General features: G+C 39.6%; 1 protein-coding gene across 6 annotated transcripts in view; it reads right to left on the bottom strand.

Moving 5' to 3' along the window:
* LOC116684793 (semaphorin-5B) overlaps window positions 1-27,713 on the bottom strand; it is a 167,523-nt gene that overhangs the window by 79,251 nt on the left and 60,559 nt on the right. For all 6 annotated transcript variants that reach the window (XM_032510213.1, XM_032510216.1, XM_032510215.1 and 3 more), the window contains 3 exons: window positions 19,241-19,465; window positions 4,880-4,979; window positions 3,891-3,936 (listed from right to left, as the gene is read on the bottom strand). In XM_032510213.1, coding sequence (XP_032366104.1) covers window positions 3,891-3,936; window positions 4,880-4,979; window positions 19,241-19,418 — 324 coding nt within the window. In that variant the 5' untranslated portion in view covers window positions 19,419-19,465. The remainder of the gene's footprint in view (window positions 1-3,890; window positions 3,937-4,879; window positions 4,980-19,240; window positions 19,466-27,713) is intronic.

The raw sequence follows: 27,713 nt of genomic DNA, 5'->3' as shown, positions 1-27,713 counted from the left end.
TGTGTGTGTGTGTGTGTGTGTGTGTGTGTGTGTGTGTGTGTGTGTGTGTGTGTGTGTGTGTGTGTGTGTGTGTGTGTGTGTGTGTGTGTGTGTGAAGGGAGAAAGACAACTTTAGAAAACCTAGGTAATATGTACGACTGCATGTGTCACATGTTTATGTGTGTATACTTCCTACATGTTATAAGGATGTTAAGAGGGCAGATGCCTTTTTCAGGACAAAGAGAACAGCTTCATGGAGAACAACACTACAAGGGTGAAAACAAATAAAAACCCACATAAGTCAACTTCTCTCCTCCAAAACTAGACAACTAGGACATGCGGACAAAGGTCGCATTGACACGGGCAGTGACACACGGGTGGCAGCTGTACACATCATGCCATTCAGTTGTGGCTGCTGTGAAAGGGGACTTTGTCAGACAAAGTTGAGTCTGGTGATGTTCTCTCATACTGTGGGGAAATGTGGTGTAAAATAATGCAAGTCCTTGTCCCTCTGTAACTGATGCTGCAAGTTTAATACTTAAGCTACTTTTGGTTACTTTAGAAAGATTCATAAAATCAAAAAAGTGTTACACAAGCCTGGGAATAAAAGGCCAATGATGGTGGCTTAATCAGGACGGAACAATTGTACATTTTTAGATTTCTAACTCTCTAGCTTTATTTTAGTACACCATCACCATTCATTTAGTCAGTTTTTTTTGTCAAAGTTACGTCAAACCTAAAAAAAGACACTTCTTCGTTGCAGCGTTTTGTGGTAAATCAGACATTTACCAAATAACGCTTGTTTCTCATCAAATTTCTCAAGTTTTAAATGGCTTCCTTTAATTTAACTTATTTTCAGAAGTGTTTAGAAATAAAATAAATAATAAATCACACTACATGTTCACATGGGTCTACATGGATTACAACAAGTTTCCTATCCTGGTGATTTTTATATTGCAATGGCATCAACTCGAAACCACTGTTTGCATGGAAGGGGGAAAATCTGTCTCATAACCTGGGGAAATCCTTGGAAAAATGTACACAATCACAAAAGTACACAAGATTTGTAGTTAATGGGCTAAAACATGCAAAACCGCCGCTATGGTCCTTTAAACTCCAACGGCAACAGTGGATTTGCTCAGGGACTAAAGATGTATCACAGCTTTTTTTATTGAATGAGTGTATGGATTGTGTTATGCTTTATCCCCCTGTCCCCCTCACTTACATACTTTACAGAGTTCAAAGAAATGACATTAACCTTAATAACCTTAACAGAATATATGTAATTCAATTTGGCTCGCAGCAGTGGAAAACTTTGGCGGAGAGGAGATATCCTACAGTCATTGAAACATGGATACTGTGCACTGTGCTTTCTTTACTCAAGTGACAGTGATATACCACTTCAGATTGCACAGTGCCTGAGAGATTCAGGGAATTGTCATTTGTGATTCCTGATGCAACTCTACGGCAACCCTGTGCTCCTGGCATATACCACAGCTACTTTATGGCATACCACTCACATCACCACGGTCCTTTCACAAAACACACACGTTACTGCACGTTGTCACTCCCTGATGTAAGTCGAGTGCAGATTTGAGTCATGGATGCGTCACATTGCGACAAGTGAAGTTGTGAGTTACGCATGCATCACTTTTCAACAAGTAGCATACAAGATGCTAATGAGAAACTTCTGTCATGTCAATAAAGTAAAAAACTAAACAAAATTTGTTCATTACTGGCTACAAGCTAGCAATCAACACAACCAGGTTGTCAGTTGAATGGTGTTTTGAGCTAACGTTAGCAATCAAACAATTATAGATAGCTACAACGTTTCTGAAATGATCCCCATTGTCTTTTTGTTTTAAATTGTTATTTTATTGTTTGTAATGAGAAAAGTTTAATATTAAATGGATTTCTCTGAGCATGTGCAACTAACATTTTCACTCAACCAGAGCCGGTCTGACTCGACTTTCATCGGGTATGACACGTTATGCCTATCTATCTGAGCGTGCGTAACTCAAATCTGCACTCGACTTACATCGGGGAGTGACACACGCACTCAACGTAACCCAATTCAATTACATCCTCTGGAACATAGAAGGAAATTAATATATATATATATATATATATATATATATATATATATATATATATATTATACATATATATATATTCATGTTGATTCTTCCTTCAGCATATGCACTGTTTCTCCAGAAGCTTATTTAAAGCAACACTGGAGAGCTTTCCCCACTTCTGTCCCCCTACTGGTTAGAAGCTGAATTGTCCATTACATTACATTATGCAAGTTTACCAGATCAGGTAGGGGATCTGTAGTTCGAATGAATAGGCGATGTAATGTAATGGACAATTCCGCTTCCAACCTGTAGGGGGACCAAAGCGGGAAAAGTTTTCTAGTGTTGCTTTAAACAGCTATGTCAGCACTGTAAATATCCCCAGCATTAACTTTTATAACACAACAGTAGCTTCTTTTACATTTCTAGTTGTAGTTTGGAATAATTAGAAGAATAAATCTGTAGTTAGATGGCTGACCGGATAACTTCAGGAAGACAAAGGTCAAGGAAGTCACAGGAAAGGGATGTCACATTAGAAGCAACAAGCTGTTAGTGACAGGGGAAGCACTTACTACAAAAGTGTAAATAAAATCGATCAACAAGGTGTTGAAAACGTTAACTGGTGTGACTACAGGTTCTGAGCCAAATGTGGGCAGATTATGAAATAAACAAATACATAAATAGCTCACTGCAGGGCTCCAATATCCACTTATCTATTGCTCCTAGGTTAACTGGTGCAACTACCCAGTACTGTACATGTATTGCGACAAGGGAACTTTTAGAGTTCAAAGCTACTAAACTAATTTTAATTTTATTGTTGTCATTTGTTGTGGAATATTCCACCTCCTCAAAATGCTACATAGAATAGCGACGGACAGTAATATCAACTCATGTTAGATGTCATTCTTTCCAACAGAAGAATTCTTTGTAAGTAGACCAAATAAATATAATATACTCTAACTTCAAGTTCACAAGAATATTAAAACTAATGGCAACCAAAATATAACAAAATAGTTATATCTTTAGAGCACATACTCTACAATAAATCGCCCCTTTGAAAGATGTCCGTGGTATGTATTCTTAGATTTTAACTGCCACATGCACACCACAGGATTTATAGTAATATGAAAATTGACATGCGTCATAAGCTTTAGCGCAAAAGAACAAATAATACACTAATATTGACATCACATATTTTATAAATGAATACATATTAAATACATAAATGTGATATCTAGAGTTTTTGGTTTTAACCTTGCAGAGTAGATGTTGATCTAGACCTGAAATGAAATTAAGAGATAGGGTCCAACTGACGGAACAGTTTAGAAGAAGCTTTTATCAAATTCTGGGAATTGGATGGAAGCTAAAGTCAACCGAGAGATGGACTGTGTTGTTGCTCCTAAACTTGGTCTCGTCAACTAAAAGCCGTCTTTGTGATGTTTGGTTTGACAGTTAATCAAAGCAGTGATATACACCTGTCCTTGGAGGGTTCTGGTTATGTCTTCCAAAGCTTCTACTCTGATAATATTTACGGCCCCCAGAAGTCATCAAGTGGTTACACGCATGACTCATATATAAAACAAACTGCTGCATTAATTATCACTTTCATAAAAAGGACTACTTCCATATTGTACAAAATGAACAGAAATCTGAAAATGCACCATTTTCCAAATAATTGTTATTACTATTTTTTTTTTTTTTTTTTAAATCAAACTAAGGTCAATAAACTACATTTTCACTGCAAAAACAGTAATGTATTCCCAATAATTTCAAAACCACCAGAAAACATTCATCCTCAACAGAGAAAATGAAGAGAAGTAGATAAATCAGCATGCCTACCTGTATCAGCGACATGTTACTGAGGTCCAGTCTGAACAGGTAGTTTCTGGATTGATGAGAGAGAGGAAAAGGAAGGAATATGTGAGTGTGTGCATAATATGACAAGAATTTATCCTGTTTAATAATGCAAATTAGGCATCAGAGAACAGACAGTCCATTTTAGCGGCTGTCAACTTAAAGCAAAGCCGATTAAAGGCCACACTGTGACTGTCCATCAGCCTAAGTCATTGTATTTAGTTTTATGTGAGTCGTGTGGTTATGTAAGTATATGAACTATTGGTTGAATTTGTTTGTATTTAACAGACAAATCCGGCTACACGCAGATTAAAAAAGCACAAAGTTTGGGTGACACGCACACGCACGAACGCGCACACACACATACACACACACACACGTGACATGACGTAATTCTGCCAAAGTCTTCCCTTCTGCCAAATCTAAAATTAAGTTAATTTGTTAACGTAGGTTCGGGAGCAGGGCCACGCTTGAACCACACCTCTAATCACCAGACAAACGTACCGCGCTGCGCAGCCTGGCTCGTGTCTCGGATTGCTTGACCCACCCTCCCTTTCCCTCTCCTTCATCCATCTTCCCCCTCATCCCTTCCTGCTGCACATCTCTCTCATGTCTCATCTAGGTACCGTCTGGGGGTCTGTAAACTATTCGGGCAAAAACTGCTTCTGAGACGGACACCCCACTCTGAGTCTCCCCCACCCAGTCATCATACATCCTCCCAGACCAGCCATCGGATGACATCCACATCCATTCATCTATCTAACTCATAATGTTGATTAAATCTTTAACTAAGACATGGTCGGGGCGTGGTCCATACTAGTGAAGCTTTGACTTAGTCCAACAAGGCCTCAGCTGAGTACTTAAGAAGCATCCTTACCCAAAAATGGCAATGCATGAGTAAGTCAGAAAGGTTTTAACATTCTCAGTAATGTGCTCTGTGGGATGAAAAGCTGAATGGATTTACAGTCTCTTACCTGGCACCAACAATAAGCTCATTCCTAGTCAGGTCAAGGGTGAGCTGGGAGAAGTCTCTCACGCCTGGGCGGGAGAAAGTAGAAATCCACGGACTGAGCGCTGTGAGAAAAAAAGAAAGTAAGAAAGAAAGAAAGAAAGGTTATTGAAAGTTAAATCATGTCAAAGTTTATAACATCAAATCAGTACACACAAGCCTTTAACATTTTGTATTTCATCCACAGGGGTTGGTGTATCTTATGTGGAAAATAGTGCTGAAACAATTAGTTGATCAACAGAAAATGATCTAAAATGATGGCAGTGACAAGGACATTTGATTCATTTTGTTTCTTAAATGTAAGGATTTTTTAATTTTCCCTTTTGATAATGTTTTAAATTGAGCATCTTTGGATTTTGGACTGTTGATCAAATAAAACAACTAAAATAAAGAGGCCCCCTGCCCTCTGGGAACTTGATTTGATGGTTTTATTATTTTAGGCATTTTCTTCACCAAACAGTTAATCGATTATTCAAAAAAAACGCTAATCTATAATAAGAAAAAGTATTAGTTGCAGCTGTAGTGATAATAAGTGCAGTTGGAACGCTTTCTGCGCTGTGATGGTGTCCCCTACAGAGAGGGACAAAGCTGTCTCAGGCCCATCAGGCACAAAATCCTGATACAACCTGACGTTGGAACAAACACAGCTCGGTGTACCTCCGCGTGCTTGAAACTGGCTTTTACAAATCAAAATTTCAAAGCAGCAGAGCCTGGTGGGGCTTTTAATGTCAATTTGAAAACTGCAGGAAAAGTGACTTTTCAATTCAATCTTTGTGTGAACCCAAAGCGCAGAACTTTAAACGGATTTCCCCACGTGGGAGGTTTGCGCAGCATAAAAGGATTTATAATGTTTCCCATGCTGTACATAGTATCACAGCGGTTGGTGAGAATTCAGATTCCCCTAACCAATTTAAAAAGCTGTCTTCAATAGCTTTCAGACATTTCCACAAAGCTTTGGAAAAGACAAACAAAATGGCTGTGAATGGTGATTCCAATACTGCACGTCTGTGAATTAATATATACAACTTTATAAAATATAAAGTATTTATAAAACCAAGAAAAAAAGGTTTAGTGGTTGTGTGCAAAAACATTTTGCCATACTTCTGATAATTCTATTCAGTAGGGAAGCAGTCATAAAACCTTTAAAACCTTAAACCTTTTTCTTATAACATTACAGTAGTTTGTATAGCTCGAAGCTACGGGTGCCAGACTTCAAAGTGTTGGAAAAAGTCACAACGAACTATGAAGCGACTCTCCATCACGCAAAGGGACGGGTTTTACGATTGATGGGGCCCATATGGCTCTGTCATCTGCAAACATAACTAGATATACAAGTGATAAAAAGACAGAAGGCCACAGCTACAGTACAGTATGGTGCTTTTGATTTAAGATACAGACACAATATGCATCCATAGGAAACGACATACACAAGAACACACACACATACTGTCATTAAGGGTGCCAGTATCGACAGGGGACTTCAGTGAAATGAAAATTATCTGCCACAACCTGTTTTGTCCAGATGTTGAATCGGAAGGGGAAGTTTTCACTGAGCTGCTGACGGACTGAACTTGACTCAAGGTTTTGTAGTTATGCAAGCAGGTCTGAATCATTCTTCCCATGAAAGCAATGTTCAAAAGAATGTGATTTTCAAATTACTACATAGATTAAAAAAAAGTTCTATAATTTCCTAAACAGACGGGCACTATGGTTTTTAAGAAATGTTCCTCAAAAAGGAGTAAACAGAGGCGCCGTCAGCTGATTTTGCCGGGGCGTCAGCCCCGAACGTTTTGAGTGCAGCCCCGAATGTATTTTGAAAACCTGACTGACAAATATGAAACATGTAGCCTATGTAAACCCCACAAACTCATTAGTTGCCTTATTTAGCTGGGAAAGGCATGATTTTCGGAGAAATTAAAGCCAAATCTAATACATTGATGCCACCAACACAATGTTTAGGAGGGCAATACTACTGATGTAGTTTAAAGTTACCGTGCAATTAATAAACCAGGGCTTTATTAATTCATTAAAATGAATAATTTATCATTCAGTTGAATAATTGTCATATGCACATTTACTTACCCCCAAAAAAAGATGCAAAAGAGAAGTTCCACTTCCAGCACAAATTGATTTTAGAAAAAGGTAGAACTACAGTAGGTGCATACAAATTCACCAGAATACAGGAAATTAAGTGTTTAACGCTAAAAAAAAATGTATGGGGGTGGACCCCCAGACCCCCCGTATCATAAGTCACCAAACAAATCTGGAAACAAAAGCTTAGCCTTTGGGTTGCCAGGCCAGTTAAGCAAAATATTGGTGCCATCTAAATAACATCTACAAACTTATGGGGCGCCGTTTGTAAAGCAGCTCGTGCTGAAAATAACAGCAACATTTTGTCACATTTAGCTTTAAATAATGTTTAAATAACTGGTATGAAATTTTGAGGGTCACTTTCTTGCACATTTACAACAATATTTGTCAACTTGGAAATATTTTAAATAGTTAAATCCAAATATTAAATGTTACACCTAAATGTTAAATGTTAAATCTATATGCTAAATCTAAATCTAAATGTTAAATCTAAATCTAAATGTTAAATCTAAATCTAAATCTAAATGTTAAATCTAAATATTAAATCTAAATCTAAATGTTAAATCTAAATCTAAATCTAAATGTTAAATCTAAATATTAAAACTAAATCTAAATGTTAAATCTAAATCTAAATCTAAATGTTAAATCTAAATATTAAATCTAAATCTAAATGTTAAATCTAAATCTAAATGTTAAATCTAAATCTAAATCTAAATGTTAAATCTAAATATTAAATCTAAATCTAAATGTTAAATCTAAATCTAAATGTTAAATCTAAATCTAAATCTAAATGTTAAATCTAAATGTTTCGGGTGAAACTAAATATTTAGCTAATATGCAAATTAATGTCGGTAACCGGAAGTACCAAAATAAAAGCTCGAGGAGGTCAGTGTATGTTTATAGTGTCAAATAACGAATAAAAATCCTCTCATCGGGAGATATGGACTCTTGAACTTGGATAACCGTGAAAATAACTACCTAAAATAATAAACACAGTTGGGGAAAACTGTATTTGAAGAGTACTTTGAGTTTTTAGTGTCACTTTTATGAATGGTGTGGGAATTATAGCCACTATAGCCAGCCACGGGGGGGCTCACTTTGACTGGTCTGTCACGTTCGCTTGCATTAACGTCAGCAAGAGCCTATCCCCGCCCGCCCCCGACAAGGCACTGACAAGACACTGCGAAATGTCCAACGAATCAGCGTTAGCCGAGAACATCGGCAGAGCCGTCCCGGTGGCTGAACAAACTTATTCAACAGCGACAGCGACAGCCTCAGGGCCACCGCAGGCCACCTCGGTAAGCATGTTTTCCAAATCACGGAGCTAGCATTGTCTTGTTGTCAAGGTAGTAGCAAATCTCTACTGGCTAGCTACCGTTAGCTAGTTTAGTTAAGTTAGCCTTGACAACATTGCTAGCTCCGTGATTTGGAAAACATGCTTACCGAGGTGGCCTGCGGTGGCCCTGAGGCTGTTGCTGTCGCTGTTGAATAAGTTTGTTCAGCCACCAGGACGGCTCTGCCGATGTTCTCGGCTAACGCTGATTCGTTGGACATTACGCAGGGTGACCATGGCCAACAGTACCGTACCTTGTCGGGGGCGGGCGGGGATAGGCTCTTGCTGACCTTAATGCAAGCGAACGTGACAGACCAGTCAAAGTGAGCCCCCCCGTGGCTGGCTATAGTGGCTATAATTCCCACACCATTCATAAAAGTGACACTAAAAACTCAAAGTACTCTTCAAATACAGTTTTCCCCAACTGTGTTTATTATTTTAGGTAGTTATTTTCACGGTTATCCAAGTTCAAGAGTCCATATCTCCCAATGAGAGGATTTTTATTCGTTATTTGACACTATAAACATACACTGACCTCCTCGAGCTTTTATTTTGGTACTTCCGGTTACCGACATTAATTTGCATATTAGCTAAATATTTAGTTTCACCCGAAACATTTAGATTTAACATTTAGATTTAGATTTAGATTTAACATTTAGGTTTAGATTTAACATTTAGATTTAGATTTAACATTTAGATTTAGATTTAATATTTAGATTTAACATTTAGATTTAGATTTAGATTTAACATTTAGATTTAGATTTAATATTTAGATTTAACATTTAGATTTAGATTTAGATTTAACATTTAGATTTAGATCTAATATTTAGATTTAACATTTAGATTTAGATTTAGATTTAACATTTAGATTTAGATTTAATATTTAGATTTAACATTTAGATTTAGATTTAGATTTAACATTTAGATTTAGATTTAACATTTAGATTTAGATTTAACATTTAGATTTAGATTTAGCATATAGATTTAACATTTAACATTTAGGTGTAACATTTAATATTTGGATTTAACTATTTAAAATATTTCCAAGTTGACAAATATTGTTGTAAATGTGCAAGAAAGTGACCCTCAAAATTTCATACCAGTTATTTAAACATTATTTAAAGCTAAATGTGACAAAATGTTGCTGTTATTTTCAGCACGAGCTGCTTTACAAACGGCGCCCCATACAAACTGGGGCTAAAATGAACATACACTTTATATTAGAAAGCTGGGCAAGCCAAGCGGGCAAGCCAATCGCTGTTTTGCATTGCATTCAGTTTATTTAAAAGGGTCCGGACTAAGCCCCAAATCTACTCAAGTCCTATGCATGCAATGTTTCTAAACTATGCCATGTTTTTGGAATGGTTATATGCGATGCAATCCGCACGGAAAAGATTAAAAACGCACAAAGTCTGAGTTTTCAACAAACGTCAACTACGTCACGTTATAAAATGTGATTGTAGTTTTTATATACATTTTTCATGAATAAGACTTTAAATACAGGCATTGATTTTTTAACTTACTGAAAATGATTACAATTTTAATCATATCAAGCAATTTAGAAAATAGGATATTTTTTAAGGAATTATTCAGCCTTCAGTAGAACTGTAACATATGTACTGCATGTAGTGCCCAGCAGCTAGAAAAGTCTTAGTGCCCCATGCACTGCCTCAAGCAACAAAATGATAGACAGTCAATTTAATTAACAAAAGCTCTACTCTCATTGAGAACATACCAGAAACATAAACTGTGCGCTACAATGATTTGTAATTAAAACTAGCCAGATTGTAGAAGTACTGCAACCTTTAAAATAATAGACTGTAGAACATTTCTACACACACATGATTTAATCACTGATAACCTCAGCAAACATAATAAATCACTGGACAACCCTGTGTAAGTCTACTACCACGCGGGCCATCTCTTTTTCACTCTATAAATATTTATATTACGCATAAGTGTATTCCATTTCTCACATTCAAGAATGCATCTACTGTTTGGGTTGACCATCTTTGACATGCAGGGTATGAGTAGAAACCATGCAAGGCCGGTGCAAGGATGCAAGTGGGACCATCTGTACATCACTCTCTGATTAATGGCTGCGGAGGCCAAAGCTGGAGGAGCAGAGGGGAGCAGGGGCTGTAGGCCGTCTTTAGCCTCACAACCTTACGTAAACAGACCTGAAGTTGACCTACTATAAAGAATCCAACACAATCACAGGTTTACACACAGCACGTGTGAACAGAGAGTGTATGTGTGTGTATATAATGTGTATAGCACAGCAACACATCAGATTTTGTTATTTATTTTTATTTAAAAAAAAAAAAATCTACTTTTTTCAATTATGTTGTCATTTACTGTTGTATGCGTTGTAGTTCCAGCACTATGTTGCTAATTTAGAGTAGAAGGCAACTTAATGCTAATCTCAGCGCAGTCTGTTAGGGTAAAATACAGTCCACATCTAGCCAAACTCTAGCCCCACCCCCACGTTACACACTAAAAATATTTTGGAAAACATCCAGAAATAGAAAATGATGTCATTTAGACAGCCTGCTAAAGTGACTTATTCTCCCCATAAAACAAGACCATTAAAACAGAGCATATGACACGAACCATAAAATAAGAATGTGCAGTGGAGAAATAGACAAGAGAATTATGGGAATTATGCATTCAGAAGCATTATGCACCTAACAGTAAAAACAAGAGTTCCTAGCGTTCAGCTCAGATTTTAATGTGGAACATGAATCACTTGAAATTCAAACTGAGAAGTATTATTAACATATAAACATGTCCCCACATCATGAAAACCTCTTTATAAGCTTGTGAAAAAATAAAAATAACAGTAGTGTTGTCGAATTTGATTCAGTAGCATGCAGGAGAGCTCTTGAACCATGAGCTTGTTTACTCTTAGAAAGACCTCTGTGATGGTGAGGGGTCTTTCACTGACTGACATTTATCCTCCTGCTCACAAGTGGTTTTATTTGCGCTGTTCACTCTTTCCCCTCATAACTGTCTGGCCGGGTGGTGGAGCAAAGAATGGACAAAAAAGCAGGATGAATATGAAAGCCCCCTCCCTCATGGTTGACTCGCGAGCCCCAAGCTGGTCTTGATGAACGATTATTGCACCCCCCCGCCCTGCAATTGGTTGGCAGATGGATTAATGCATTGGCCCGTGGCTGACAGAGGGATAAAGAGAAGGATGAGGATAGTGGCTGAGACATTGTTCTCACACAGACATAAATCATAACTTCTCTCCTTCCATCTTTTTAAACATTCGGCTTCTTCTCACACAACTAGCATGGCGGCAGAGTGGAGTGGCGTCCCGACTGATCTGAGTCGCTCTTGGAACAGGTCTGGATGAAAAGCAGTCAAAGCTGGAAAATGACAAAGTATTATCAAGCTGAGGGAATCTCTCACACACACGCACAGACGCGCGCACGCACACACACACACACACACACACACACACACACAGCTTAAAACCTGATGAAATGTAAGATTTCCCAAAGTTGGAGTTTAGAGAGGGCTATTTGATAAATATCCATCTTACCTTCATCTAATCCCTCTAAATTTGAGCCGCTGGGTTTGTCTGCCTGCTAGCCCATCCAACTTTGTCAATTTGAGTTTGGAGGATGGTGTCAGCCATTAAGGGCAGGGTGCAAACTCAAAGATAGAGAGATTTGATATTGAAAAGTACACATTTCACAGCTGTAATTAATCTGGCAAATAAAAGACCCTCCTGAGACAAAGTGAAAATTGACAGTTCAGGTTAAGGCTGCAAAATTAATCGAATTTTAATCACAATCACGATTTTGGCTTCCATGAACAGCGTCGTCCACACTTCTGACATCTGTTCACAGTTTTAGTTAATAACACAGCTGAATATTGTTAAGCATGAGAGGCCAACCTAAAATTTGTACCAGTGTTTCCGCTGGTAACTCTCTGTTATTGTGGCGGCCACAGCAAAAAACACAGAAGAAGTTATTGAATGCAAATAACTTCAGTTTGTTGAGTAATAGTGTGTGACACGAAGCCTGTTGTACCTGCAAGAGATGTGACCCATGGCCAGAATATCATATTTTATAAAAATGCAGCGCAGTGACAATACAGACATTTGATACATATACAACGTGTGTAACTCTGCTGAACCATGCTGGACCCATTCATAATGAGTCAGCTGTCACTCTGAGCAGAGCAGACATTTTAGCGGCACAGTAATGAGGTACCAAAATGCGCGTTAATATTTCGTCTGGGAGATATGAAATAGCGGTTATAAATAGCCTATGTGACAAAATAGACAAATAATCATGATAATTAATCGTGATCTCAATATTGATAAAAAATAATCGTGATTATCATTTTAGCCATAATCGTGCAGCCCTAGTTCAGGGTCCATAATTAAACTAGAAGAACAGTTAGAACTGTAGCACCCTGTTAGAGCCATCATTCAGTCCACCACTTTTGTCCAGATTGAACCGTCTCAAAAACTATTTGATTACCATGACATTTTGTACAGACGTTACTGGTCCTAAAAGGAGGCAATCTAATGACTTTGGTGATCCCCTGACGTTTTTGTAGGGCCATCATGAAGTGCATATTTATGGTTTTGAGGGAAATGTCCAACAACTATTGGATGAATTGCCACAAAACTGGTACACATGTCCCCCACAGGATGAATTGTAATAACTTCAGTGATCATTGTTTTCAAGCGCCATAAATCACGACTCAAGAGCAGAGGGGATCGGGCTTTCTCAGTTGCAGCCCCGAGCCTGTGGAATGAATTGCCTCTTCATGTCAGACTGGCCCCCAGCTTTCCGCTTTTTAAATCGCGACTAAAAACACATTTTTATTCCTTGGCTTGTAATCCGGCATGAGAACTGTATGTTGTACTTGTCTGATGTTGTATTCTGTTTATTTATTGCTTCATGTCAATGTACAGCACTTTGATCAAGCTGGTTGTTTTTAAATGTGCTTTAGAAATAAAGTTTGATTGATTGATTGATTGACTGATTGTCAGATAAAATCTATGTTGTCAAATACTCACATAATAACATCCGACCCTAAATCACATGTTTTGTCATTAGCATTATGATAAGCTATCTAGTTGAGTTCTCCCCTCAAGCGTTGCACTGTTTAATGAGCTATGAATGACACATATTGTACTGAAGGTATCTGTCTATCATCATCTTCCTTCAGGGGAATACACAGGAAAACAATGTCTTGTTAATGGGAAGAAGACTTGCTGAAAATAGGCGACATTAAAAACGGGTTATCTTCAGGGCAAGGTGGTCGATCCAAAATTGTTAACAAACAATATGGAGACTGGCTGTCATCTGGCAGATGATTCTGTGAATGAAGGATCACCTCCAGTGTCAATTAGCACATACACTGTATGAATGCACTCTGAATAAATTTAGCTCAATCAACAGCAATGCTCTCTCTTTCTGAGAAGATTACTCACACATGGAATGTAACAAAACTAACAATTGTGGCTAAATAATGGCAAAGGAATGAATCCATTCTGCAATATACAAATTGAAATACAATATACATTTACTGTAAGCACATTTTTGTACAAATAAAGATAAAGCAAAACTGCCACGTTTCTCCACATGTTGTAGTGTTGTTTAGTACTGAAAGAACAAAACTTTCCCTGCAGTGCCAGATCCTTTCACACCTCAGCCTTATCTGGCCAAAATCCTTTGAAATGTGTTTTGTTTGGTCTTCTTCATATCATTCTCCGCCCTTCCTTGCGCTTCGTCTTCACCCCGCATTGCCTTTCCCGTTCTTCACTATCGCTACTATTCTACCTTTCGATTTTCACTGTGGCTGCACTTGCAGAGAGTGATAGTTTGAGAGAATGCCTCAGTGGAGCACAACACTCCCTCTATCCCTTCGTCTTTTCAACCCCTCCACCGCTCCATCCTTCCCTCTCCCCTCCCACTTGACTGAACTCAGATAGATGGGGTCGGCAGGTTACGGGGAGAGCTGAGAAAGTGCCCGGGCAGACTGGGGACCGAGCAGCCACAGGAGGAATGGCGCTGGGGCCAGGAGGCTAATAGCCCCTCAGTCAGCGACCGGTAAAGATTCTGGCTGCCACACAAAACCAACAGTGAACCAGCATTCAAAGCTGCTGACAACTTGTCAGTGTCCAATGCGCTGGTAGAAATGTAAGCAATGTTCTCCAAAAAAGAGTGTGACAGAGAGCCCAAAGTAGGGGTAATATCACAAGATTCTTACATGCCATTTGTCCAATTACTGGCTACATCTGCCAGAGTAGTAACCTCTTGGTTTTCAAATATGAGTATCTGTTGCCAAAATGTCAAGAATTGGCTTTATTTAAACATGACAAAACTGTAAGGGATAGAGCCTCAATATTTACTCACTATTTGGCCCCTGGCACGAAAGAGGGAGCAGTGGGGCTCTTGGAGAGGTGCCGCCAGTTGGAAAAATTATGAGAGCAATGATGAAGAGTGAGTTCTCTAACAGGCTGTATCAGTGATTTTTCAGGTAAATTGCTGTGTACGTGGCATAACTAATGTCCATCGTGAGGCCAATGATTCCATGATTTTTACTAGTCTAGTAACCCTGAAGATAAAGCTCTGAAAAAGGCACACGGCTGCAGATATGTTAGCTCGTGGAATAAATCCCGAACTGCACAAGCATCATTCTCAAAGGATCCTGCTTTCTTTAGTTATTATACTTGTTTTTTTGCTTCCTAATGCCGTCTGACAGTCTTTAAACTTGTATTTGCTCACATTCTGTTATTAACACTGTAAGGAGTTGGCATGAATTAAGTTGAAAATGTAGTGAGACTTATAATCTGATGATTGTTGGGGCTTTTCTCTAGGTTTTCCTCTTTGGCCTTAAACATGAATTATTAAAATCAGCTCATACTTATAGTACTTAAGTCATTAAACTGATTCTATTGTTGTGCATGAGAAAGGAAACATATCTAAATGCATTACAGTGAGTTTAGGAAGGCAGAACAACATGTATATTTTACGTCTTTCACTTCACTGGCAGGCAATGACATAATTTATCCTCTATGGAGATCTGCAATTCTGCCAGAGATACTAAGTTGTGCTGATTCCAGAAGTATTTGAAAAGAAAAGAGCACAAGAAAGGGTTAAGATAACAGCATTACATTTAGGGAAAATTCAAGGAAATGTTACCAGGTCTGACCTAGTGGACTTGATTTTTGTGAAAAAGTCACTCTGGGAATGAAAGTCTCTAAGGAGACAACATGGACACAAAAAAGCAAAGAGAGCAATTTTCCTGCTGCCTTACTTTCCCGTTAAACATTTTCTATTCTATTATCGTCTTTGCTATCTCTCTGGCCAGCATTATACATCCTATCAGAGAGTGAGAGGCTGGCTCCTGCAGCATGCTAAACTTAGCTCCATTCAGATGCCTGATGAATGGCTGCAAACACGCCACAGCTCTGATAGCACCACTCCAATTAGCCCTTTGTAATCATGAAAAAGAAGGGAATCAGGGTGGCAAAGTACAACCAGAATGTAAAAATGAAAAATAGGATCAGAAAATAATGGAGAATACTTTTTTTTTTTTAAGTGAACATTTATGTCTTACAGGGGCATTGCTCTCATGCTGCTCAAGAGCCCTTCACATGGCGACACGACGGCTAAACAACGGCACCATTACCCAAACGATGAATGAGATAGAAGGATACATTTTTTTGCCTATTATAGGAGCATAAAAAGAGCAGGCTGAAAGAGAAAAGGTGATTGCGAGTTTAAGAGAAAAGGAAAGGAGGAAGGCAGAAAGAGAATATGAGACAAGGAGCATAGAGAGGAGAACGAATGAGAGGAGTGGAGATAAGAGAATAGTTCAGGCAAGCAGGTCACCAGAGAGGGTATAAAAAGCAAATGGAAAAGACAAGGTTTTCAAGGAATTGAACAGGAAATGAACAACAACGCTAGCGGTTTCTATTCTCCTTTGTCTCTCTCCAGAGTGATTTGAGCAGAGCAGATGACCCAGGCTGGAAAGCAATCTTATCCATCAGACAACTCCTCCTCTTCTCTGTGAAGGAGGTAGTGAAAGCCAAGCCAAAGGTCTTATTATCAACCATCACTTTCCTACACACGCTCCCTTATGAAACATCTTGTTGCCTTGATGGATATTGCTGCTCTGGGTGTGATGAAGGAGCAGAGTTTATCTATTTCTCTCACAAACCAGGCTGACCCCTTTACACACACTCCAAAACCAGTTCTCTGGGCCTCATAACATGATGCACAGCCGACTCCATAGTTCCTCAAACAGACTCCATATCTAGATTCAGAACGTTCCACTTGCTGCCCTCATGCCACGCTCCTATCAGACCCACAGTCTCATGCCGGGAGCCAATATCATTTATCTACATCATAAGCTGGCAGCTCGTACACTGTGTGCCTGTGGGTGGAGGTTACGTGATTCCAATGCTGTAGTCCTGCATGGCATCTGTGGTGTGGTTGGCATAAAACACAGGCACGTTTTCTTGAACAGCAGACGTATACAGCGTGTAGTGTTTGGGGTGTCTCCAAGCTGATTGGTAAAATTCTATGCTGTAAGTAAAGCGGCTGGAGAGGTTTGTGCTTGACATGGTGGATGTCTTTGTCTGATGACTGCTGTCAACTACAGTATTTACATCCTTACATCTTGAGGCAGTGTTTCTCTAATGTTTTGTAACAGTGTGGGTGAAAACACTCACACATTTTAACACATTTAATAAAGTTTTTTTTAAACATAAATGAAGGTCAACTTTCAATTGAAAACATCCTACCATCATGGTTTACAGTTTAAAGCCTGATGAAAAAAAGCTAAGCTGTAATAAAGTTTTACTTTAAGAAAGTAAAGTACATCTTTTCAACACAAGCCTCGGAGAGATTCAGGATTAATTGTCTGTCCGCGGACCTAAAACATCTGGTGTACTAGTGATAGATGTATCAATGAATTTGTCCCAACACATGACAAATTCAGGTGGGTGTCCATGGAGCCAAAAGCAGAAATGCTTAAAGCCAAACGAAGCTGGGCTTTATGCTGACAGCATGCTCCAGGGGAGGTACCGACTCAGGGGCCAGAGAGACACCAACTGATCTCTTCACGCAGGATTAAATATCCCTGCATCACACACACAGAAACACTAACTGCCAAAACAAAAACACCACTTGGAGAGGCAGTCAAACACACAAATAAAAACAATTACTTGTCATTATAGGACCATACACTTGTATACTTTGGTACACACACTGCATGCCCATTGTAAAAAATCTTCTCAGCTGGCTCCCTGCTCTCTTTTAGGTGATTGAGGTGGCGCTTCAACAAGCTGCTATAAAACGCTCATCAATCACAGAGGCTAATCTCAGGTTCTAACTGACACTTTCATTGTGCAGGCCTTTTCTATATGGCTGCCTCCACATAATGCCCTGCTCTGCCTGCTTAGACAGGCCTGCAGCTCCCTGCCATGAGAGCCATTCTCAAGTGGCACGCCTTTGAAGTGAAGCACCGGTGGAGCTCGGGCTAATCTGGACATCTGGAGCCCTGGGTGAAGCAGGACAGAGGCAAATACTCAGCATATTCTATATGTGACCTCAGCTCGGTTTTGTGGGGAATGATAATAGCCAATAACATTCACTCGATCTATGGATAGAAAACCCAATACAAAGGAGGTTTCGGTTTTTAAGATGAAAACTGCTGTTACACAGAAGGTCCAGCAAAAGGACCACTTTCAGATTCATTAACCAGAGTTCAGACCTAGAACATGGCTGAGTTGGCCCTAGAGCACAGATGGAGGCTTGGAAGGGAACCAATTGTAGTTAAAAAAAAATTATAAATAAAAAACACTTGAGGAAATGTCATCTTCCACCTTTTCAATTTTTGTGTTTCTGTCCTCGATCCCCACCAGCAATTTTGTTGTGCTCCAATCTTCACCATTCTTGGCAGAGGGAACACAAACAGCCCTATTCAAAAAATAAACACAGCAATCTAGCGCGTGTTTACCTTTCATTCTGCCATATCTATCTGGGATTTGGTGCCCCAAACTGTGGGCCAAGAAACAAGGAAGACCTTGTTTCTTCCACTGTACAGATGAATGGGCTAGATAGCGAGCGTTGTTATTCTGCACAATCCATTTTATCTTGTCCCCTCTTGCTTTCTGTTGTTCTTTATACCTGCATGCCAAATGCCAAATTATGAGGTTTTATTTCAACTGGCACAGGTTTATGAAAACAGTTTATTTTGTTCCGGTGAAAAGTGGCATGTATATGTTTCTGTACGTAACCATTTGCCTCAAAACTTTACTTTTTTTCAGTGATGATCTCAAAAACACAGAATTATTCATTAACCATCTTCCATGCACCTCTATGCATAACTGGGTTAAATTTCCAGATTAGAAATCCAGTTACTGTAATTGGTGTTAGGTATTAAAGAAACCTGGTTAACTAAGCTAGATTTCGAATGGAGAAGCCTGACTTCTCCACCATGTGTACACAGATTTCTAACAGGCTTTTTACAGCACATGCACATGGCAGACAAAGAACTGGAATTGCAGTTGTGTGGGATAAAAGTCAACATCATTACTCAGAGCAGATATATCCAAATAATTAAATCCTAAATCAGACCAGAATTGAAACTAAAATAAAGAATAGCAGTTACTTACAGTCTGAAAAAAACCAGTGTTATGTGTTCAGAACTGTGCATGGTAAAAAATCTAAAGCTATTATTTAACAGTAAAGAAGATAAGAGGGAAATCAGATTACTGGCAAGCTGTGTGTAAATGCAAGTTTTAAAGTAACCATAATCTGCATTCTCCTAGTAAACAGTTTTCTTGTGTCCATGTAAACATTTTCAGTATAGCATTATCAGATGTTTATATATAACAAGTGGTTATAGGTGATGTCTGACCTTGGATGGAAACCTTTGGATGTTCTTTCTTTGTGCACTCCGGTTGGGTCAGCAGGTCAAACAACGACGGAGTCATTTGGTCAGCAGGATTCTGCGAGAGGACAGTTGGGAAGAGGAGGAGGAGGAGGAAGAGGCCAGCCATAGACGAGGGGGTGGAGTCCTGCGAGGACGCTGTCATGGTGATGACCTCTCCTCTAACTGCCAAGGTGGGCCTCTGAGAAAGAGCTGAAGAAGAGAAGAGACGACTTTAGCACCTCAATGCAACATTTTTACACCTGGTTTCAAAGAAAAGAAGCTCTCTCTGAGTCACTTAAAAATCATTTCTTCTCTCCAACTTTCAATTCCTGTGGGCTTCCGGCTCGGAATCCAACATAGAGGAACAGAAAAAGAAGGAAAAAAGAATGCAAAAAAAAGGTATAAAATGTTAGTAGAAAGGACATATCCGTGGGATGAAAGCATAGATGTTAGGTAACTAGAGGGTGGCTGGAAAGACGTGATATAAAGCTGAGTAAACTAAAATAAAGAACAGAAGGGAGAGGAACGTGTGAAGCAATGAGCCATCACAAAGAAAAACCTAACCTCTGACCTTGAGATAATCATTTCAAATGTGCAATTAAACTGAGGGAGTTAATTTAATGGCTGATTAAATTTAGAAAACTGACTGCAGTAGTGGACGGTTCAATGAGGCATGAATATTCCACAAGTCCATGAGGCAGAAATGAACTCACTTAAAAAATGTGTGGCACTTAGAGATGTACTGGAAAAACAAATGTTGCACAACTATAAATTTACTGTAAACTCAAAAGATATTTTTACTGCACTTGTGTGATGCATATCAAGTCATGAATAATATGCAGTCGTCCCCTGACCTCCATATTCAAGCACTCTCTAAGCAGAGCCAGTCGGCAGACAGACAAATGTTCCTACACAAAACACACATACAGACACTCTCATGCTTCCTGCGTAAATGTAATCTCCTCCAGTCATAACATATGAGTCTACAATGCTGAGCTGAAACCAGCAGTTCATCATCGCCTGGCCTGTGCTCCTTACGATGTTAGCTTAGCGAGGTGTAATAACATTTAAGTAGATTAAAAACAGAGCATCAACGTTCTGCAGCACTTTGGCTGGGTTACATCTCTCTGTAGCATTTTCTTCACTAATGCTTCAATCAATAACAAATTATTAGCTCGGTTGAATTGCAAATCAACCATCTCGCCCTGCAATCAATTATCCCTCTCACTACAGCTGGTAACTAATTACGCAAATGCACAGAGTGCCCATGTTTGTCATTACAAAACAGTGGAGTCAACAGGCCTCTAGCTACTGCCAACGAACATACTGTTGATGAAACAGGTGGAAGTATTCAATGCACTCTGTACTGGACTTGAGTCATTCAGGCTGGATTCATCTCAAGTTTTAGAGCTCCCTGTTAGACCCCATTCAGACTGAAAATAGTTCTTAAAAAATGCAGGTCTGACTTGGAATACAATCTAGAAATTGCCGTCTTAGTGACACATCCATCAGTTTCAGGACTTTGGCTCGCTCTGCATCACATTTAAAAAGCTTCTAGTTTTGTTTAATATTTGAAGAGCACTTGTGTCTGGCCCTTACTCAAAAGCATGGTATTGATCATTCTAAACAGACCAATCAGTATAGGGCAATGTTACGGCCTTTTTAAAAAGGCATTGGAAAGGACATTTCCACAATGACAGATACATTTGATAATACTGTTTCTGTGTCAACAATGTTTTGACCAAGCACATACTTTACAAGAAAAACTAAATTGTTTTGCCATTCAGACTGAAAAATAGAGGGGGGGGGGCTTAACTCTCCTCTACAGGCCACACACTCCACTCCTGCAAGCAGATGTCTGATTTCCAAAAAGCTGTTTTTTCTTTACAGAGCAAGCATGCTGGTGTGTAAGTTGAGACTCTCAAAGATGGACAATACCATTGTGAGGTCTGTATGATCACATGACTCTACCCGTTTTTTTTCTAGACCCAGTGGTTGTAAATCCGACCCCTGGAGGACCTACGATACACTGATCTTTTCAGGTACATTTAGTTATTAGGTTCTTTGAAAAATATTGGAGGTCTCTGATCCTCCACAGAGACTTGTTTTCTATTTGCAAATTGTGAACCAGCCCAATTTGCCTTTTAGATTTTATATGTTTGGAAATTCGAAATGACCGTTTTATAGAGGGTCAAAGAGGGAAAAATAATATAGTAGACATGATCTCAGTGTGGTCTCCATCAGCTGGAAAGAACTGAAACTACACTTAAATGCAGACGACAGGGAGTGATCTGTGTGGTGGTGCTGCTTGACATGAGTCCAGCATTTGACACTGTGGCTTTCAAATAAGAAAAAACTCTTATGGTTTTTGAAGGAATTCTGTCATTTCAATTGGAAGCATGTTATTTCTATTCAAGCAAATTGAAGTGAAACAGATGAGGTTAAGGGCGTTGTGAATGTGTTACATTCCATTCTGTTAAAACTCCGATCCCAGCCTCTTTCATCTGACTTTGTTTCACAATTGTTCTCCTTACTGACAATTCATCCGCATGAAACCACCTTAAACGAATCCTCCTTTCCTTTTGTGTCCCTTTCTAATCTATCTCTCATCCATCGAAATGACAAGAACAATTGTTACTGACAATAGTATAGGTTTCATTAAACCTTCAGAACGTTTTGTTCATAACAGGCATCTTACAACATCTTAAAAATAAATTCTGTGCCAAGTGCTTGAATTTGCACTTTGAATGCTTTAAAAAAATGGTTATAATAATATTCAACCCTAATTTAGGCTTTATGACTTGTATTTGACTCTCATATTAATTTTAAGTGACTTGTCAAAAAGCTCTTCAGTCTTTTGTTCCTTTTATTTAAATAGCACTGAACCAAATCCTGAACCATTTAATCAAATAAATTAATACATACATTTAAATAAAAAATAAAGGGACGATTTCTTCCATATTTTCACATCTACAGATCATGATGAATTTGAAAACTTTACTAATGAGTTTTGAGGCCGTGCAGAGACTGGTGTCTGGTTATATTTCTAAACTCTTTAGTTTCCATATTAATCACATTCTGTTTGGGTCCTTTGGCTAGATAAGTTTATTTATTCTTTAAAAAGTAAGGCGCATTATCGCATTGATGCAAACAATACAGTAATGCCAAAAGGCAGTAACGAGATATCAGAGAGAGCAGCCCCCTGGGTATAAATGATATAGACAATATTTCCTTCAGCAGACTTTAAATGCTTTTTTCTGACATTTTATATACCTGACAGTAAAGATTAACATGAAACATGAGGTGAGAGACTGCAAGATGAAATCAAACAGTGAAATCAAACTGAGAACATTATGCTTACAATGTGTGACTTGTTCCTACTAGGACACCTCCATTTTTTTATTTCTATCATCGGCAGGAGGGGAGTTGGCAGGTGCTTAATTCACATTAAATCACTGAGTCCTGAAAGTCAAAGACTAACTCTTCAAATCCTCTCATTAGTCTAAAAGCTGGACTGAGAGCAGCAGGCCGGGCAGGAGATTGTGACGGATGACCGGGACTCTATACGTTCAGACTTCGGTGGAAGAGTTATCTTGGCATGGACAAACACAGAGGGAACCGTACTGTCTGTACAGCAGGATAAAAGAATGTCAAAGAATGTCATGGCATGTCCTTCATTCAAGCAAACCAAGATACGCGTGCGCACACACAGTCACAGCTCTGACAACTGGCAAAATCCAGCAATGGACAGCTGGTCACACACTCCATGTTGGGTCACAGCGAGTGGAGTGGGCAGAACACTTGTTGTTCTTTTGTGCATGCGGGTCAGTTCAAAACCGCAAACAGTTCACACTGGAATCTGATATAGGCCACATTTTAAAAGGTAATATGAACAGCCGAAAAAAACAAAACGGATTGAGCAAAGAAATCTGAATTAGGCATTGAGACTTGCGGTGCCTTATAGCTGTAAAAGTAGTATGTGCAAAATGAGGAAAACACGTTTCTATCCTTTTAAATACCACAATGCAAAGCAAAAGTCCTGCAACCAGGGGTATTAGCTAAAAAACAAACTTAGTATTGAAAGTATTCATTGTGAAAAATGTCTCTCTGCACTGGCGGCTCTGACGTGCACAGACGGGTGTGTGATGAGGGGCTCGGGGGTTTTGTGAACCTCTGTGTGTGTTACAACCTGCTGCTGGAGCATTGTATGCCTTATTAGTTTAGCTTTTATGTTGTGCTGTCTCTAAACTAACCTATTGTTGATAATATATATTTTTTCTTCACTGGTTTTAAAATACAACTGAAATTGTTTTTTTTTGTGTGTGTGCTGTGCTAAAGCATACATATCAGCTCTGGCACATGTCCTGTGTTCTCCTTTGAGATAAAATCAGGACTCAGGACTTGTTATATTTTATATTTTTTGGTTGCATGATGGTGCCCCCATATTTGCAATAAATTGCAAGAATACCAGTAGTTCTCCATCTCCAAGTATTTGTTTTCATACAGCCAATAAAATCCCTCCATCTTTAGCTACATTACCATAGTAGTCAATGTTCTATCATGCAGACAGCATGCTGAAACACAAAACAAGAGACACTTGTCCACAACAGCATTTCTGCTAAAGTCTCCTTCTTATCAAAGAGTCAAACATGAACACACTTCAATCTTACCCAAACCATAACCAATCCCACTCCTCTTGCCTAAACATAACCCTCCTCTTGCCTCAATATAACCAACCCAACCAGAGCAGGCAACACATACTAGCCATTCAGGGATGAGTTCCCTAATGAATATTCAAGAGTCTTCCCCTACCATCCTGCAAAAAAAAAAAACTTGCATCCTGCACTAGCTTGTTGAACGAGCAACCAGACAAACATTCACTGGGGAAAAATTGCATTGCTGACGTCGGTTTGCAGGCTGGATAGCTAATTGGCTGCTGCACATCATGTAAACATAGCTTACTTGCACATATCAGTCGGGTCCATTTAAATGCTGCTGTTGTCCGTACTCTTCAGTACTTCTGCTAACAACACACTGTCTGCCTGTGACACATGTTGGTTACAGCACAAATATGTTGTAACCTGGTGGGCTAACGAGACATTGACACACCCCTCCAGCTGATAATGATGAAAAGGAGCATTTCTGATATTTCCATATAGACATTTTCCCCTTCTAATTTCATAACTAATAATTTCTGACTACATGGACTAAATTTTGATTTTAGTGGGACTTTAAGGCTTAACTAACTTAGCTAAGCCTATATTTTTGGCTTGTTAAGTAAAACATAATTCTCAGTTGAGTTTAGACATATACTTTGTTTAATTGCAAGTTTCAGAAAATTATGCAACTTTTTAAAACAAAGAGAACATGTTTTAATCCATTCAGTCAGCTAAAGCAATGCTTTTTTGCACTTGCAAAAAAGTAAGAGATGGAAATCATATGATCATATATCATATGATATGATATTTAATCTGAAATATAACTAGTAAGTAAAGCTGTCAGACACATGGGATAATTAAAACTGTAATGAAGCACAATATTTGAGTACATGTACTCTTTCACCTCAGGCTATGTACGCAGTACCTTAAAGTAGACACACAATTTGACCTAAGTGTTTAAAAGCTAGAGGCAGTGTATTTACTGTTAAGGTATAATGCATTAATTTCTCACTTAGGATGCTTCAGCATGGTGCTGCTTGTTCTAAACAACCTAAAGCAGTACAAAAAAGTCAGTGTTTTTCTCCCAGTGGAGATTTAAAAAAAAAAAGACTACAGTGATTTGGTGCTGAGATAATTTTGGAAGGCTCAACCTAGATAAACATGGTAAGCTCTCCTTAAAAAAATAATTTCCACTCTTTATCCAGACTGCAGCCAGTACATCTCAACCTTTCCTGAGCACAGTCCCTTTCAATGCCAACGTGTATCTATGGCAACAGTGCAGCGGGAACCAGGTTGAGTGTATTTCAGCACAGACTTCAACAGTCTTCTGGGCGGAACTGGATGGCGGACTGCCCGCTGATCCAACACAGTATAAGAAAGTGTTGTGCTAAGGAGAATGAAATGGTTCAAGTATGTAAATGCAAGCAATATGTGTTAAAAGTATATATATTTGATTACTGTATATCCATGTACAGTATGTGTATTCAGCTACAGTAAGTCAAGCAACTCACCCTTCATTTCTAAGGTGGCAAACAAAGCTGTTGCTTGGGGAGTCAAGAATGGAAAACTAAAGTAGGGTTTGAGGGCAGAAGACAGTGGGTGATCTGGGCTGATGAAGAAACAGGCGGAATAAAAACATAATTTATCCTGCTCCTTGTGCGTTTAGCTGAAACTGTGGTGTCAGATGTTTCATCCTGACAGCCAGGAAGGGGGCTCTAACTTGTGCTTTTCAACATACGTCCCTGCAATTGTTAGAGCACATCACATTCCTCCGGGCAGCAGGACCTCTCGGCAGGTGTGTCAATCCTCCTTGTATCAGTTGTAAAACCCTCTCATCTGTATCCCCCTCCTCCTTTTATCACTCCTTATTCCATTTTTACTTTGCTACCTCATTTCTTAATTCCATCACTCTGGAGACAGTTATGGACCAACATTTTCCAGAGTCCACTACACCTTTGCTGTCTGTTTTTTCATTTCAATCTAGCCTGCAATGGGAGTACCTATAATTACAACTCAATACTAACTTCCTGAGCATGATCTCATTATAATCTATTAGGACACTGATTAAATTGCAGTTGCCGCTTGTATAAAAGAACTTTTGGTTACTTGCGTAACGCCGGTTCTCAGAGTAGCATGAGCGAGATGTTTCTCTATGCGTATTCTTCAGAAGCATTTATCTCAATACGCCAATCCTGATTGGCTGGTGATTGAGTGTCTGCGTCAGGTCGGTCCATCCCCCTTTACGCTACGACGTGAACATCATTCAAAATAAGCACCTCTTCTTGCTTGTCTGGTGAGACATCTCACTCATGCTACTCTGAGAACCAGGGTTGCGCAAGTAACCTAAAGTTCTCATTAATAGCATTTTTTTCAATGTGTCACTATGGGATATGGAGACTCCCGTATTGCCAGACAAGCTTATCTTAGCAACCACTGGCACTCAGGTAGTAACTTCCTGTCCATGTGCAGAGCACGAACTGGCGCATGCAACCGCCGTTCCTCTGAGAAAGAAAAAGGCGGGGAAGAGAGCGGCAAAAGGTCAATGGAAGAGCATGAGCCAACCACCTTGGGCACAAAGGCAGGATTGGGTTTCAATAACACTTTGACACGCCCCGGGGCAAACTGAGTGCATAATGGCTGCACAGAGAGCAAATGAATGTCGTTAACCCATTTTGCAGACACGAAGGCCAGCAGCAGCACTGTCTTCAAAGACAGATGCTTCAAGATGCTCCAGTGGTTCAAAAGGAGGGCTAGCAAGCACATCCAACACCACCGCCAGGTCCCATGAGGGAGACAACAGCTTAGAAACAGGGAGCAGCGAACAGGCCCCTTTCATAAAACGGCAAACCAAAGGGTGTTTGCTATCTGTTTTACCCTCAAGACCCTGCCGCCTTAACGGGTCTACAGCTGCTTTGGTACACCTCACAAACACTCTTGGGTTCATAAACAGACTGAAGGGAACCACTCTGTACTCATAATAGACACCCTGAACAGCAAACCCCTGGAAATACGCGTCTATCAAATTGACAGATGTGAACCAGTCGCCCTGGACACCAGACAAAGCAGAGATGCATGAGTGAGTATCCTGAATTTGTATTTTTTGGAGGTATTTGTTCAGAGCCTGCAGATCTAGGATAGGGAAATTCCGTTTCCAACCCCGTTTGGGGACCAGCAACTACATGAAGTAAAAGCCACTCCGACTCAGCTCGGGAGGCACTATACGTATTGCTCTCCTTTCTAACAGCGTGATCAATTCCTCCTGTAGAACGCGAGCAGACTCCCCCTTGGCCTGGGAACAAAGTATGCCTGAGAAGCAAGGGGGGGCAATAGCACATTGAAGCTTGTAGCGCTGAGATATTGTTCTCAATTCCCAGGCTGAATTTGTGACAGCTGCCCATCTCTCTCCCAGCGTTTCCATGCCCTCAAACTCCAGGAAGGTGGCTCCCTGAATCGGGGTCTTACCGCTGAATGGGTGGTGTTTCCACGAAGAGGATACCTCCTCCAGCAGTTCAGGAAAAACTGGAAGTAGCTGTTATGCCGACCTCTTGTTCTGGGGCAATTTCTTCCCCTTGTAGCGTGATCTGGTCGACTCCACCACAACCGCAGGCCAAGAGATGTTTTGCCTGGACACAGTGCATTGGCGCATGTCCTTCATTTCCATGCTGGGAGCGGGGGCAGCATCAGGCTTGTCGGCCTGGGGGGAGGGGATGAACATTTCAAACTTGTCCTCGTCATCCTCTGATGAGCTCAGAGGAGTCCTCGTCCTTGTAGTCAAGCTCGAGTACATCCTCCACAAGCGA

Source organism: Etheostoma spectabile, unplaced genomic scaffold (genome assembly GCF_008692095.1).
Source record: "Etheostoma spectabile isolate EspeVRDwgs_2016 unplaced genomic scaffold, UIUC_Espe_1.0 scaffold00569331, whole genome shotgun sequence".
Taxonomy (NCBI): Eukaryota; Metazoa; Chordata; class Actinopteri; order Perciformes; family Percidae; genus Etheostoma; species Etheostoma spectabile.
This window is presented reverse-complemented; position numbering and strand designations above follow the sequence as displayed.